Here is a 13,996-nt window from a genome sequence, read left to right as displayed (position 1 = left end):
GAAACCTCAGACACCTGAAACCAGCCAGGCTCTGAGCTCAGTCCAAACCTCTCATTTCACATTCTGGATCCGCTCAGCTACACTGCCCACCAGAAGTTTCTGAAGGCAAAAAGATTTAATAGAAAGCCCTTTCGCTAGCCTGACTAAGCCACAGAATCACAGCAGCTCAGGGTTGGAAGGGAGACGGAAATGAATACTTGTTGAACACGGTGTGTGCCGTAAACTTTACTTACGTTATCTATTTAATCTAAAAAAAACCTGAGCTATTTTACAAATAAGGAAACCAAGCTTCAGAACGATTAAGTATTAGTGTAAAATGATGCCTCCAGTCAGGGGCAGGACTGGGGTGTAAGCCCAGGTCTGGCTGGCTGGTCCAGCTCTCTGTGCTGGGTTCCACTTCCTCCGTGAAGGTCCCAAGTACAAACCCCCATCACGCTCCAACACCATCCCTTTGCAAAGCTTTCTTGTGCACATTTTAAAAACAGCTTAATTGGGATTTAACTAATATACTATAAAATGCAAACCCATTTGAAGTGTATTCTTAGTATATTCAGAATTGCGCAACCATCCCCACAATCAATTTTAGAACATTTTTATCACCCCAAAAGAAACCTCATATCCATTAGCAGTCACCCCTCATGTTCACCCAACCCCTCCAGCTGTAGGCAACCATGAATTTCCTTTCTGTCTCTATAGATTTGCTTATTCTGGACATTTCATGTAAAATGAAATCATACAATATGTAGCCTTTTGTTACTGGATTCTTTCACTTAGCATAGTATTTTCAGGGTTCATCCACACTGTAGCAGGGGTCAGTATTCACTCCTTTTTATGGCTGAATAATATTCCATTGTAGGGCTAGAACATACTTTGTCCATTCATCAGTCGATGGGCATTTGTTTCTCTTTTGGTTATTGTGAATAATGCTGCTGTGAACATTCATATACATGTTTTTCTGTACATTTTTTAAAATCACATTTTTACTTCTGTTATTAAAGACTGAAAGAACAGTTATAAACACCTGTTCTCTCACTGAACAACACTGAATATTCGTTGACATGACTGAGGCATTTAGGACAGAGAAGCAGCTGGGTGTGGTGAAAAGAAAGTGGGTCAGCAGTCAAGACACAGAAGTGATTTATTTTTTTCAATCATTCAATAAATACTTATTAAAACAGAGTGTAAGACATTACACTAGGTACTGATGATTTCACACCCTGACTGTTCTATCATTCATTTAAAAAATCAAACTGTTGCCCATGCTATTCTAGAAAACAAACAAAGGTGAGTCACTTATCTTTCCAGGACCTCATTCTCCTTGTCGCAAAGAGGAGACAATACGCGTTCCTGAGAGGGCGGGGAGAATCAGGAATAACGGCACACCTGGGAGAGTTCTGGAATATCAGGGACTCAACAGATGTAACAAAATGACACAAGGAACAACTTGTACTCATCTTCCTTTCCTCGCCTGGGGTAAAGCACTGGTTCCCACTTGATGATGACATTGTTCACGTACCAGGAGCCGCCCATGGAACAAGAACCATGTAACCTTCTTTGCCTTCTAGAAAACAGATTCAGTTTTAGCAAGAGGTTCAACATGTAAACACTACCCCCAAAGGTGGGAAGAGCTTTTAACAACAGGAGTAGGCCAGAATGAAAAGAATCTGCCATGGACAAGCGAAAGAATTTGAAAAAGAATTACCTGCAGAACCTTCAAGTTCTGGCTCTGCACCTTCCCATCTTTGCCAGCAGATGGCGACGTGGCCCTGCAAGGTTGCGTTGGCGCAACCCTTGGCAATGAAACGACAGAGACCGAGGGCACCTGAAGCTGTGCTCCTTGGAGACCGGTGCACCTTGTCAACTGCTTTGCAGAGGTCTGAGCACCGCTAAACACATCCGTGGGGGAGAAAAAGAGGCATGTGGAACAATGATGTGTTTATAAAGGCTACCAGGATCTGACGAAATTTGCAAATGGCTGCAGGTCTAACTCCAGATGTCCCCAGAACAAAGATACGGGGGGAGGGGGGAAGGCATTTAAAACAAAGAACTCCATGCAAGTTAGAATCTAATAATTATCCCTTTATGTTACATCCATTCCAAGGAATATTATCATTCATTAAAAATCAAGTGGTGTTAGATATGACACCAAAAGCATAAGCAACAAAAGATAAAATGAGATAAGTTGAACTTCATCAAAATGAAGCTTTCATGCTTCAAAGAACACCATCAAGAAAGTGAAATGACAACCCACAGGACAGGAGAAAGTATTTGCAAATCACATATCTGATAAGGGACTTGTATCCAAAATATATAAAGAACTCTAACAATTCAACAATAAAAAGACAACAACCCAATTTAAAAATGGGCAAAGGATTAGGATGCACATCTCTCCAAAGATAGACAAATGGCCAATAAGTACAGGAAGAGATGTTCAATGTCATTAGCTACGAGGGAAATGCAAGTCAAAAACCACAATGAGATACCACTTCAAAATCACTAGGATGGCTATAATCAAAAAGACAGACAATGACAAGTGTTGGCGAGGACTGGAACCCTCAGACACTGCTGGTGGGAATGTAAAATGGTACAGCTGCTTTGGAAAACAGTCTGGCAGGTCCTCAAAAGGTGAAACATAGAGTTAGCATATGGCCCAGCAACTCCATTCCCAGGGATATACTCAAGAGAACTGAAAACATCAACACTTGTACACAAATGTTCACAGCGGCACTATTCACAACAGCCAAAAGGTAGAAACAACGCAAATATCCATTAACCGATGAATGGATAAGCAAATGTGGTCTATCCAGACAATGGAGTATTATTCAGCCATAAAAAGGAATGAAGTACCAATCCATGCTACAACACGGGTGAAAGAAGCCTGACACGTATTATATGATTCTATTTATATGAAGTGTCCAGAATAGGCTAATCTAAACAGGCTGAAAGTAGATAGTGGTCATCTAGGGCTGGAAGGATTGGGCGAAATGGGAGTGACTGCTAATTGGTATGGGGTTTCCTTCTGGGGTGATGAAAACGTTCTAAAATTGGTTGTGGTGATGGTTGCACAACTCCGTGAATACTCTAAAATCATAAATTGTACACTTTAAATGGGTGAGTTGTACGCTAAGTGAATTATATCTCAATAAAGCTGGTACAAAAGGAAAATGAACTGCTGGACTATGTAACATGGAAAATCATTCTCACTACATCTCTACGTGTGCCTGTGTTGGGGGGCGGGGCAGGGAACGCACCATTCTCTCTGTTACAACAGGAACGAAGCCCCCTGGAGTTGTGAAAGGAAACGTGGGACCTCACCCCTCTCCATGGATCTACGCATTCTCGCTGGGCAGTGACCCCGGCTACATAGCTCTGTAGTCAGCCTAGCAGGCACACTGCTCTCTCTGCCTGGTGATCTTCAATTCATACTTCAAAGCCCCATTCAAGGGCCGCTCATCTGGTTACGAAATGGCAAAATATAATAGGACTGCAATTTTCTTTTTTGTTAAATATATTAATATGTGTGTGTGATATGGTTATCTATAGATGGATTATGAAAGCTTCTCTCTGTATTGCTCTAATTTTCTGTAATGTATTACTCTGTAATTAGAAAAAAATTACAAGTTAGAAAAAATGCAAATATGTGTATTTAAAAACATGTCATTTTACTCTCTAAGTCTTCCCTGCCTGCCTCTCTCACAGAGAAACACTCCTCTGTCCTCACCTTTACAGTCCTGTATGACAAGTAGTGACATAACTGCCTGTGCCCCCAACAGACTTTATATTATCTGAAAGCAGAGACCACTTCTAATTCAACATTCTCTCCAACATCCAAAGATGCCTGCTTTTGGTATTCTCAGTACACACAGGATGTATCACTAAATATCAGTCAGTATCCTCTGTCTCAAAGTCCACATGAAAATTTTATTTTAGACTTTGCATCCTTTGAGGAAAGAGCAGTATAATGCCATGAATGCTCTGCATTAACATGAGGGATTATTTCCCTTTTTGCCCTTGCTGCCAAGAAACTCAACTGCATCAGCTGTGTTGCACGTCTGCATTCTATTTTAAATTGGTTCTAATTTAATTTGTTTTACCAATCAGTATTGTATATAAACGTGGGGTTTCCTCAAGTACTTTTTGAAAAGAAACAAGCTCTACTAGTGTAGGTCTGTGAATGAGGTGGGAATAAACAAATGGTGTCTGTGCGGCTCAAGCAGAAAAGGTTTTCTTTGGAAACCCGAAGTGACAGCTTATCCTAAGGGGGACGGCAGCATCAGTACCTGAGGATGCTCAGGTACTGTGTTCCCAAAACCAGAGGCTCAGGACCAACTGGATTTTGAATTCCAGAAGGCTGTCTTCCAGTTCAGTATACTCCCAGGCCCCAGCACAGAGCTGGGCACACAGCTCTGCTAAGTAAACGCCAGCTGAGGAACGACTGGGGCTGGAAGGCAGCGTCGTCACCCTTCAAGGGGTAACAAGCTTTAACCCCGTTTCTCCCCCCCGGCACTGCTGATATCTGGGGCGGGATAACTTCTCGTCGGGGGCAGTGGGTGGAGAGGGGGGCTTTGGCCTGTGCACTGCAGGATGCTGAGAAGCATCCCTGGCCTCCACGAGAGGCCAGCAGCACCTCCACAGACATGCTTTGTGACAATCAAAATGTCTTCAGACTTCGGCCAATGTCCCCTGGGGGGCACAATTAAACACCACTGGTCTAAACCAGCACTTTCCAGGCCCTGGACGTCACCAACGAGCATCCTAGAATGCCAGGGCTGGAAGGACCCTTATGCACGATCCCGTGTGCACACTTGCACAGATGGGCAGACAGGCCCAGACAAGAGACCCACTGGAGCTGGAAGGAACTCCTCCACTGCAGCTCGGCGTTTCTCCCTGCCCGTGGTCCTTTGGATTTGTGTATTAACTCGGCACTTACTTCCTTCAAGGACCATGCTAGTCGGCGTGGGCTGCCATTAACAAAACACCACAGACGGGGGTGCTTCAACAACAGACATCTCTTTTCCCGTGGTTCTGGAGGCTGCAAGGCCAAGCCCAGGCGTGGGCAAGGTCGGTTTCTCCCGAGGCCTCTCCCCCTGGCTTGCAGATGGCCACCTTCCTGAAGCACTGGTGTCTCTCCCTCTTCTTCTAAGGACATAGTCCTACTGGATTAGAACCCACCTTGAGGGCAGGGACCAGCAGCGAGAAGGTGAAACATTTTCCTAAATCAAGGATGATCCAAAGGCAAGGGCAAACAGCAAACTTCAGAGCAAACGCAAACGCAAGTCCACCGGGGCCTCCCCCTCAGCGCCCAGAGCCCGGAGCTGCACTTCCCACATCCGAGGGGCTTGAAGCCCAGGTCCAGGGGCAAGAAAGACCTAGATTCAATTGCTATCCCCGTTTAAATCATGACGACGGCGTGTCCCTATGCAAAGCACTTAATCTCTGAGTTTGTTTCCTTAAAATGAAAATAAAAAGACCTACCGACCTCATAGGGGTGGCTGTTAGGATTAAATAAGAAGCCTTTAGTGCCAGAGATGATTGGAAGACGGTCACTGTTATCACTATATGCCGAAACCACGCGCTGCCCACTGGGCCTGCCTGTGCCTTCGAGGGCTCTGAGGTTTGCACGTGGCTCCACCATCTCATGGTGTAACCTTGAACAAAATTTAACCTAGCCTCAGAGCTTCCTCTATAAAATGAAGACGGGAAAGAAAGCTGCCTCAGGGGACGTGCAGACGGAAAGTGAGGGTGCATCCGCAGATGCACACTGTAAGCACGTCACAAGCGTCCTTCCTCATCTGGGTGAGAACGGTCAAGAGACCCGTCCTGGCCTTCGTCTTGGTGGATGGGAGAGAAAGAGGAAGGGGGAGCCACGGCCCTCACTTAAGAACCAGCAGCAGACCAGAGGCTGCTTTCCTGAGTCCCTGTGCACACAAAATCGACAGGACCCCACAAAGAGTCTGATGTGTCCTCACCATCAGATGGTTCCTCATCTACAGAAACAGCTTCCTTGTTTTAAGGAGAGGAGTCCACACAGGCACAGGTCCCACAGTCTCTTAACAAGGATTATGCGGAGCACAGAAAACCTGTGGAATTGGTGCCACCAAGTGGCACAGAAAGCAATTGTTGGTGTTTGTGCCACCAGCCCCTCCTTCTTCTCTCCTCTCCCATTCCTCCTCTCCATCTCTCCTCCCTTCTTCTTCTCCGTCTTCCTTTAAGAGCGCCCACGAGCATCGCTGAACTAGGCGGCTGTCCTCGGAGGTCTGGAAAGGCTGCAGTGAGAAGACAGGGCTGTGAGACCACACTGACTGACTGACTCTAGTTCTCCCTGTGCTAAGTCAGGTCAATGAGCTTATTTGTGTCAAATAAACGAGCCCAGCCGACTGCTAAGCTGCTGCAAGACTATTTATCTCGGGCTTCCAAGTAGGCACTTGGCAGGCTGCAGGCAAAGCTCGGGAAGGGTCTGGATGCCAGGGACTGAGCTCCAGGAACACGCCCTGAGCTGCTGCCCAGATGCAAACCTCCCAGGAGAAACTGAGTCCAGCCCATGAGGGGGACTCCAGGGCTCTGAGACTCTGGAGGAGAGCACAGAAGAGTCTAGCTCCAAATAGTGCCCACCAAGTGGGCCCTACGGAGCACTTAGGAACATCTTTAAAAACCGAGGTCCCTCATACCCCGATACCCTCAAAAACTATCGTGTAAGCCAGACACCTGACAGCAGAGCCGGCTTTGGGGGAAACTTGGGCTGCCTTGGGCTCAGATCTTCCTTTCAACACCAGACATCCAGTAAGACGGTCCACGTGTCCTTCCCAACCTTTGTGTATGTTTTTATTTTTTAAATTTCTGCCGTTAGTGACTCACTAATGCGAATGACATGCTTAGATTTGGAGTGGGGTGGCCCGTCTTTTTCTCTCAGCTCTCTCAACAAAGTGGAAGTCTGCCTTGACAGGTCGTCCTCAGCCACTTCACACAGGTCACCTCTGGCCCAGGCAGAATGCCCATCGTGTATGTGTAAAGAACAAAAAGACTTCCTTCCCCACTGTGTAAAATCAGATGAGGAAAAGGGATGCAAAGCCAGACTTGTGTGCAAGTATAAAAGGGCTTTCACCCCTAAGCTGGCTTTATTGTAGAGGCTGGACGATACAAGTAAAATGTACCTTTCCTGCTTTGTAAATTCATTAGCTATAACTGGATTAAATCAATCTAACAGGAACTATTTATTTTAAAATAATATGTACAGCAGGATTCTAGCTTTATTTATAACACAAAATACACATTTATGTACAAAATACAGGTAAAACTTTACATCAAAACTTTAATTAGTGGTTACCTTTGGGGCTAGGAATCTAGTTCAGCACAATTTAATTTCTTTGTAATTTCCTACATTTTAAGGTTTCTGCCTCGTAATCACAAAAGAAATTAAAGGAAAACCTTTTAGCAAGTGATGACTACAGAAGCCCTTATTAGGGATTCCAAGATGCTCCGGGTAGCCCAGGTTGAGCACACCTAAATAATTCAGCGTTGTATTAAGGTATAGCTACACAGGACAGTTCTGTGCTTCCTGCCAAAAGGCAACTGTCTTTATGATGGAAAACACAGCAGCTGTTTTCGCAGGTGCAGAGCAGCAATACCTGATAAGTTGGTCCCAGCAGAGAAGAATATGGTGTCTATTTAAAATCTGAGGAGGAAGAGGCAGAAAATGGTTGGCCCCAGGTGAAATCTTCAAGAGAGAAGGGGGAAGCCCTGGGTTTAGGAAAACAGGCTCCAGATGGCTGGTCCCCACTCACCTGTGAGGCTCATGGCCCAGGACCACGTTGCCAGGAGACATGGGCCCTGGTCTCGCTTCAATATGTGGTGGGGTCTTAGCCACAAAAATCAGAATTGGGGATCTGCAAGATCCTTTAGCAATCACCCTCATCTCACAAATGAGGACACCAAAGCCAGAAGAGGTTAATTAACTCAAGGCCATTAGTGCCTGTGCTCGTCAACAGAATCACATACTTCATATGGCTGTTGTTACACACTCACACACACACACGCCCCTCCTTAGTAATAGCGAGGTGTGGCCGACGCAGTCTGAAATCTTGAACGTCACTGATAATCGTGATTTCTCAGTCAGCACTTTTGATTTTGTGATAACCCGGATGCAAGCCGACCAGAGCTTGCCTACTCTACGCAAAACATTTACCAATTAATAAAGTCCAAAGACTGAAGGAACCATACCAAAAACTCTGAAGGCAGCCACCTACAAACAAGGCATTTCTAGCAGGGATGTTCTGGTCCCTCCGGGTCCACAGAAACAGGGAATCGGGACCCCCGTCCAAGCATCTGGATAACTAACTGCTGCGCCCGTTGCGTGTGGGTGGGCAGTGGTTTTGTTGCTTGGCTATAGTACTGAAAGCTGCTCTTCACTTCACAGAAAGCCCAGCAGTTCAGCTCTAACCTCAGGCGGGAACCAGGCTGCACACACCAGGAGAAGCGACGAGGTTCCGCGGGGACGTGGCGTCGGCCCACCAACACGACCCGCGCTGCTCCCGCCTCACAGCGACTCCCAGCGCCACCGGTTCCCCCGCGTGTCTGTGAAAGCGGACCAGACGAGGAACGCCGCAGACGCGCCCGAGCGCGAACAGGGATTCCGGTCCCCAAACTCTACTCACACCACGATCACAAACTGCACGAAACCCACACGGCAAAGGCCCTGGAGGGCGACGCGCCGACACGCCGCAGTCAGGGACGGCGCGTGAGCAGGAGCGAGCTCTCATCACCCACCAGCCTCTTTTTTTTTGGTGAGGACGGGTAGCCTTGAGCTAACGGCTGTCGCCAATCCCCCTCTCTTTGCCGAGGAAGATTGGGCCGGGGCTAACATCCGGGCCCATCTTCCTCTCCTTTATATGGGATGCCGCCACAGCATGGCTTGATGAGTGGTGTGTAGGATCCAAACCTGCAAACCCTGGGCCGCCAAAGCAGAGAGTGCAAACTTAACCACTACGCCACCAGGCCGGCCCCTTCTCTCTCTTTTTTAATTATTACTATTTATTTATGTGGTACCTTTATACAGCAGAATGACAAGTTTTCCAAATGGAATCTGTGGTGATATTTCCTGTCCCCCCACCCCACAGTCCCTCCATGCAAAGAGCTGCTGTGGGGGGCTGGGGAGAGCAAACCTGCCGTGGAGGGGAGGGGGCTGTTCATAAGCCTCCAGGTCATTCTGCGGACGGTAGGGTGCATGCCCCCGGGTTATGTGAGTGCGCAGGGACACCGTGGCAGAGTAATAATGACGTTCCTGGAGGCAGCACTGGGCTGCTAGAGACCTGCGAGGAAGCAGCAGGTCCTGGGGGATTCCAGGGTAATTTAATCAGCAGTACTCAGGCACGGCAGAAATCAAGGGCAGGGAAATAATCAAGTCAGCTCTCAGCTCCTGGTAGAGCTCCTGTGCCAACCTAAGGGGGAATACGACCGAGAGCAGGGTCTCTCCACCTTGGCCCTGCTGACATCGGGGCCGGGTAACTGTGAGGCCTGTCCTGTGCACACCAGCATGTTCAGCAGCATCCCTGGCCTCCTCCCCGAGTTGTGACAAAAATGTCTCCAGACACCGCCAAATGTCCCCTGGGGGCAAAACGGCCCCCATTCGCTGCCCCTGATCAACTGGACAAGTTACTTTGTTAACACTTAGACTATTTGCTTCTGAGTGGTACAGGGTGAGAAAGAAAAGGGGTTTAAGGCTTCCTTCATTTAAAAATGCTCTGGAAGAAAAAGACACCGGTCTAGTGGTTAAGATTCGGTGCTCTCACTGCTGTGGCCCGGGTTCATTTCTCTGTCAGGGAACCACACCACCCCCTGGGCGGTTGTCATACTGTGGTGGCTGCGTGGTGCTGTGATGCCAAAAGATGTGCCACCAGTATTTCACATACCAGTAGGGTCACCCATGGTGGGCAGGTTTCAGCGGAGCTTCCAGACTAAGACAGACTAGGAAGAAGGACCTGGCCACCCACTTTCCAAAAAACTGGCCATGAAAACCCTGTGAATAACAGCAGAGCACTGTCTGATATTACACAAGAAGGTGAGAGGATGGCACAAAAAGACCAGGCAGGGTTCTGCTCTGCTGTACACGGGCTGCTAGGAGTCAGAATCCACTCGACGGCACTAACAAGAAAAAGACAGAAAAATTGGCCACGGTCACGAAGAGGCACTTCACCACATGTGAACAATAAATGGCCAACTCAAACACAGGAAAGGGTTCACCTCACTAGAAATTAAATAAATACAAACTAGAACATTGAGATCCATTAGCAAACAGTTAAAAAACGATAACACGGGGTCTCCGGGACCCCATGAGACACAAAAGAGACATTCCCACACACTGTGGGTGAGAGTAGAAATTGGTGAAAACAGTTATCAGATAAATATACAAACGTGTATGTAAAAGCATATTATCAATACATTATTTGTAGTAGCAAAAAAAATGGTAATGAGCTAAATGTCCTCAGCAGGGGCTGAATAACATTACTGTACATCCATGAAATTGACACCACGTGCTCACTAAAAATTACTATACAGGCCTACGTGTAACCTAGAAGGATGTCCACTACAGGACTGTTTTCAAGAGGAAAAAAGGCCCTCACTTCTGCCTAGCAAAAGTCATGAGGGAAGAGAAAAAGTACTAGGGCTGACCTCTAGGTTGTGCGATTTTAGGTTATTTCTCTCACCTTTACAAATTTCTGAATTATCTGAAATTTTTTACTTTAGCATGAGTTCTTTTAAAAACAGTAATTGCCACCCTTCCACCCGAGGGGCCCACGGATCCCCACCTGCCGATGACCTGACATCACCCCCCGCTGGGTTGAGACCGGACTTTGCTCACGCTGACACCTCACAACGCTCTAAGAGGCAGAAGGGACCCTATTTTACAGATGAAGGGCCTGGGACCCAGAAGAGGAAAGAGGAGTGCCCAAGGCCACACCGTCAGTAAGTAGTAGTTACTAACCACAACCACAAGGCAGAATTCTCTCCTGCCTGTGAAGAGGATACCAAATAAGCAACAGTTCTGCACATCTACAACTATCGGCAAACCCCAACGATGGGAAAAGATTTGCTCTGAATTTTGCAAATTGTGCAACCCTTCCCCACCTTCCTTTGCAGCCATACCAACTGAGGCTTCCCCAGAGGCCCTCCGAATACTCTTGGGAGCAGGATGAAGGCTGCCACCCCTGCTCTAAAACCCTATATTCTGCTTTTCTGCCAGCTGCAGCATCACGGGGTCTACGGCCACCCCAAGTCCCATGCTGGTGGAGGCGGGGCACCCTCCTTTGCACATGTCTGTCTCCGCATCCTTTCCCCTACTCTACTGTCTGCTTCTTTCCCTGTGAGGACTTATCTCAATTGCTCCAGCAACAAGCGTGGCAATAAAGATTCAGAACTGGGGGAAATGCTTAGACCTACTCAATTACCTTTAGCCCCACACATTCAGTATTTAGTAAACTTTTTCCTAAACTAAAGGTGTTTTCGTCCCTTCTTTGATCTTTACCTAAAATCCCAACATGTATCATGTACTTTCCTAGGCTCTGGGCATATAAAACTAAGACAAGTTCCCTAACCCAAAAACCCTCAGGGAGGGAACCAGAAACAAACCAGAAGGTGGGGAGCAGGGAGGGGTCTCAGGTTGGAAGGCTAAGGAGGCCTCACAATGTATCTGCAGCCTTGTGAGTTTCCAAATCAGAGAGCGTGCCCCTAATTGACGTAAGTACAAAAAACACATCCCAGGGCCAAATGAAAATGACCTTTGGATTATCGACCCAATTTGGCTACTCATACCACCTCTCTCCTCTTATGGCCTGGACGACTGAAATCCGTGCACTCTCAGGGGGATGTTTACGGATGAATCAGCGCTGGAGCTGGCAAGAGGCAGGGGGGAGGACGGTGGGCCTGGAGCCCTGGGGCCGCAGATGAAGTTCTTGCTTTGTCAGTTAAATCGTTACCTCGTTTTGTCATGTCGCAGTGAGGACTCTGCAAAGTCACCTCACCTCTCACTATCTCCTCATCTACGAGGTGGGCATACGAGCGAGCTTAACTCTCTACCACATGGCTGAAAACCCAAGACGTGCTGGTCAACATTCACGTACGACGTGAAGAGGCACAGGCTGACCTCGGATACAAACTTTCACATTAGATACCGTATGTCGTTCAAGAGCTCAAATACGCTCAAGGAGAGGCTGACACCAGCGACGACCAACTGAAGACAGATGAGTTACAACAAGGAACGAGATGGAAAATCAGCCCGACGTGCGCACTTCTTCCTCATACGAAGTCTGATTTAGCCCCATGAATACACGGAGAAGCTGAAAAGTCCAATGCAAACTGCACACACTTCTCGGGATCTAACATTAAACAATTGCCAGGCGGTTTGCCCTCTCAGAAAGCTTATTTAGGGGGACGCCTACTTTGGGAAGACAAGTGTAAGAAGTAACAGGAGGAGGTTAAGGGAAATTACTGCTCCATGCTGCAGAAACACACTGGAAGGCAAACGTGGCCCAAAGAAAAGGCTCCACTGGAAAAAAAAAAAAAAAAAAAGTCGAAAGCAGACTGTAAAACTAGCACTCCAAGGTCAACAACGAAAAAAATGACCAAGACCTTGCCCGATCCTAGGGTGAGTGAGGGCGTCCAGGAAGGAGCTGGGCGATGCTGTGACCCAAGAGGAAAGAGCCGTGCCACTCGAGGGGCACCATGTCCTGATCTGAGGACCAAGGATTCTCGGCCTCGAGGAGAGACGCAGTGTTGCACTAGAGTTAAGGGGAGCAGCCGAGCATGAGGCCAGCCACCTGCACGGCCAGCGCTCACCGATTTGTCCCACTGACGGGAGATGAAGTGTCTTTCAGCATCTTGAGAGAAACTCGGGCTCTCTTCCTCTTCTCTGCAAATCACAGGGAAACCGAACTCCACACCTGTTACATCCCCCCAAAGCTGAAGCACTCAAGAATGGCTGCGGACAGCCAGCTGCCTGAGGAGTCTCCATCTGGGAATCACCGTTAACACCGGGTCTCCACGACAGGAGAGGAGAGGAGGCCGCCGGAGACCCTCCTGAGCTCCCACCGCACCACGGCTGAGCAGACCACAGTCACGTCAACACAGCACAACACACGAGAACCGACTCCTCCGGGACAGTAAGTCAGAATTTCTGGCAAAACGGTGCTCACACAGATATACGAGGATACAAAACACCACTAGAAAACAACCTGAGGGCACATGGTGCCAGCTGCTAGGACATTGGCACACGATTAGAGTGGAGTATCTTCGAGTTTCTAGACAATTTTAGAAGTCAGGATATGGTGTTCACGGCCCACTCCTGAAGATGCTCTTAAAACAGAACCAAAAATAACTACCCTGAGAGATCACGCACGTTCTAGAAGGCCAAACATTTTATCTGGGTGAAGGGATGATTTCACTCAGAAAGCCCAAGAACACAGAAAACAAGAAAAGCAACAATAATTTCCTTGAATGTATTCAACTCTCAAGGCAAGGGGTTTTCCTACATAAAACACTGTAATTCTCCCACTACTCCAGAGAAACCCAATAAATAACTTTACAGTGAGGGCCGATGAGACCCTGGGTGCCCACAGGTCCCCCGGCAGCTGCAGGGGTCGAGGCCCAGAGAGCCGACCCCCCGGCGGGCTCGCCTGCAGTCTGTCCTCTCCGAAGGGGACCCGCCGGCGTTTCCAAGCTGTGTCACAGAACAGTCCCGTCTGGTGATGCTCGCGGTGAATGACGCCAAGAGCACAACACAGGAAGTGGTCAAAGCCAAGCGCTCCGCCGCCGCCGCCCTCTTCCACGGACAGAGAACGCCGAGGCCCGGCTGCAGGCTCCTCGGCGGCGAGTCGGGTCCTCTGCGTCCATCAGGCGGGGAAGAGCTCTGGGGGGCTCTCTCCGTAGCAGTACTTCGCTATGGGATCCCTGTAGGTGTTCTCGTGCTGCACGCTCTGTTGGCGAAGAGAAGAGAAGAGCGCCGTGA

General features: G+C 48.1%; 1 protein-coding gene across 3 annotated transcripts in view; it reads right to left on the bottom strand.

Annotated features, from left to right (window-relative positions):
* Nucleotides 1-1,120: 1,120 nt before the first annotated feature.
* The window catches only part of SPRING1 (SREBF pathway regulator in golgi 1), a 28,610-nt gene continuing 15,734 nt past the window's right edge, over nt 1,121-13,996 (bottom strand). For all 3 annotated transcript variants that reach the window (XM_087424159.1, XM_087424158.1, XM_004430126.3), the window contains one exon: nt 1,121-13,964. In XM_087424159.1, coding sequence (XP_087280285.1) covers nt 13,881-13,964 — 84 coding nt within the window. In that variant the 3' untranslated portion in view covers nt 1,121-13,880. The remainder of the gene's footprint in view (nt 13,965-13,996) is intronic.

This window comes from Ceratotherium simum, chromosome 35 (assembly GCF_057802395.1).
Source record: "Ceratotherium simum simum isolate JZ-2026a chromosome 35, ASM5780239v1, whole genome shotgun sequence".
NCBI classification, from domain to species: domain Eukaryota; kingdom Metazoa; phylum Chordata; class Mammalia; order Perissodactyla; family Rhinocerotidae; genus Ceratotherium; species Ceratotherium simum.
Note: the sequence above shows the minus strand (reverse complement) of the source record. Positions and strands in the feature narration are given on the sequence as shown.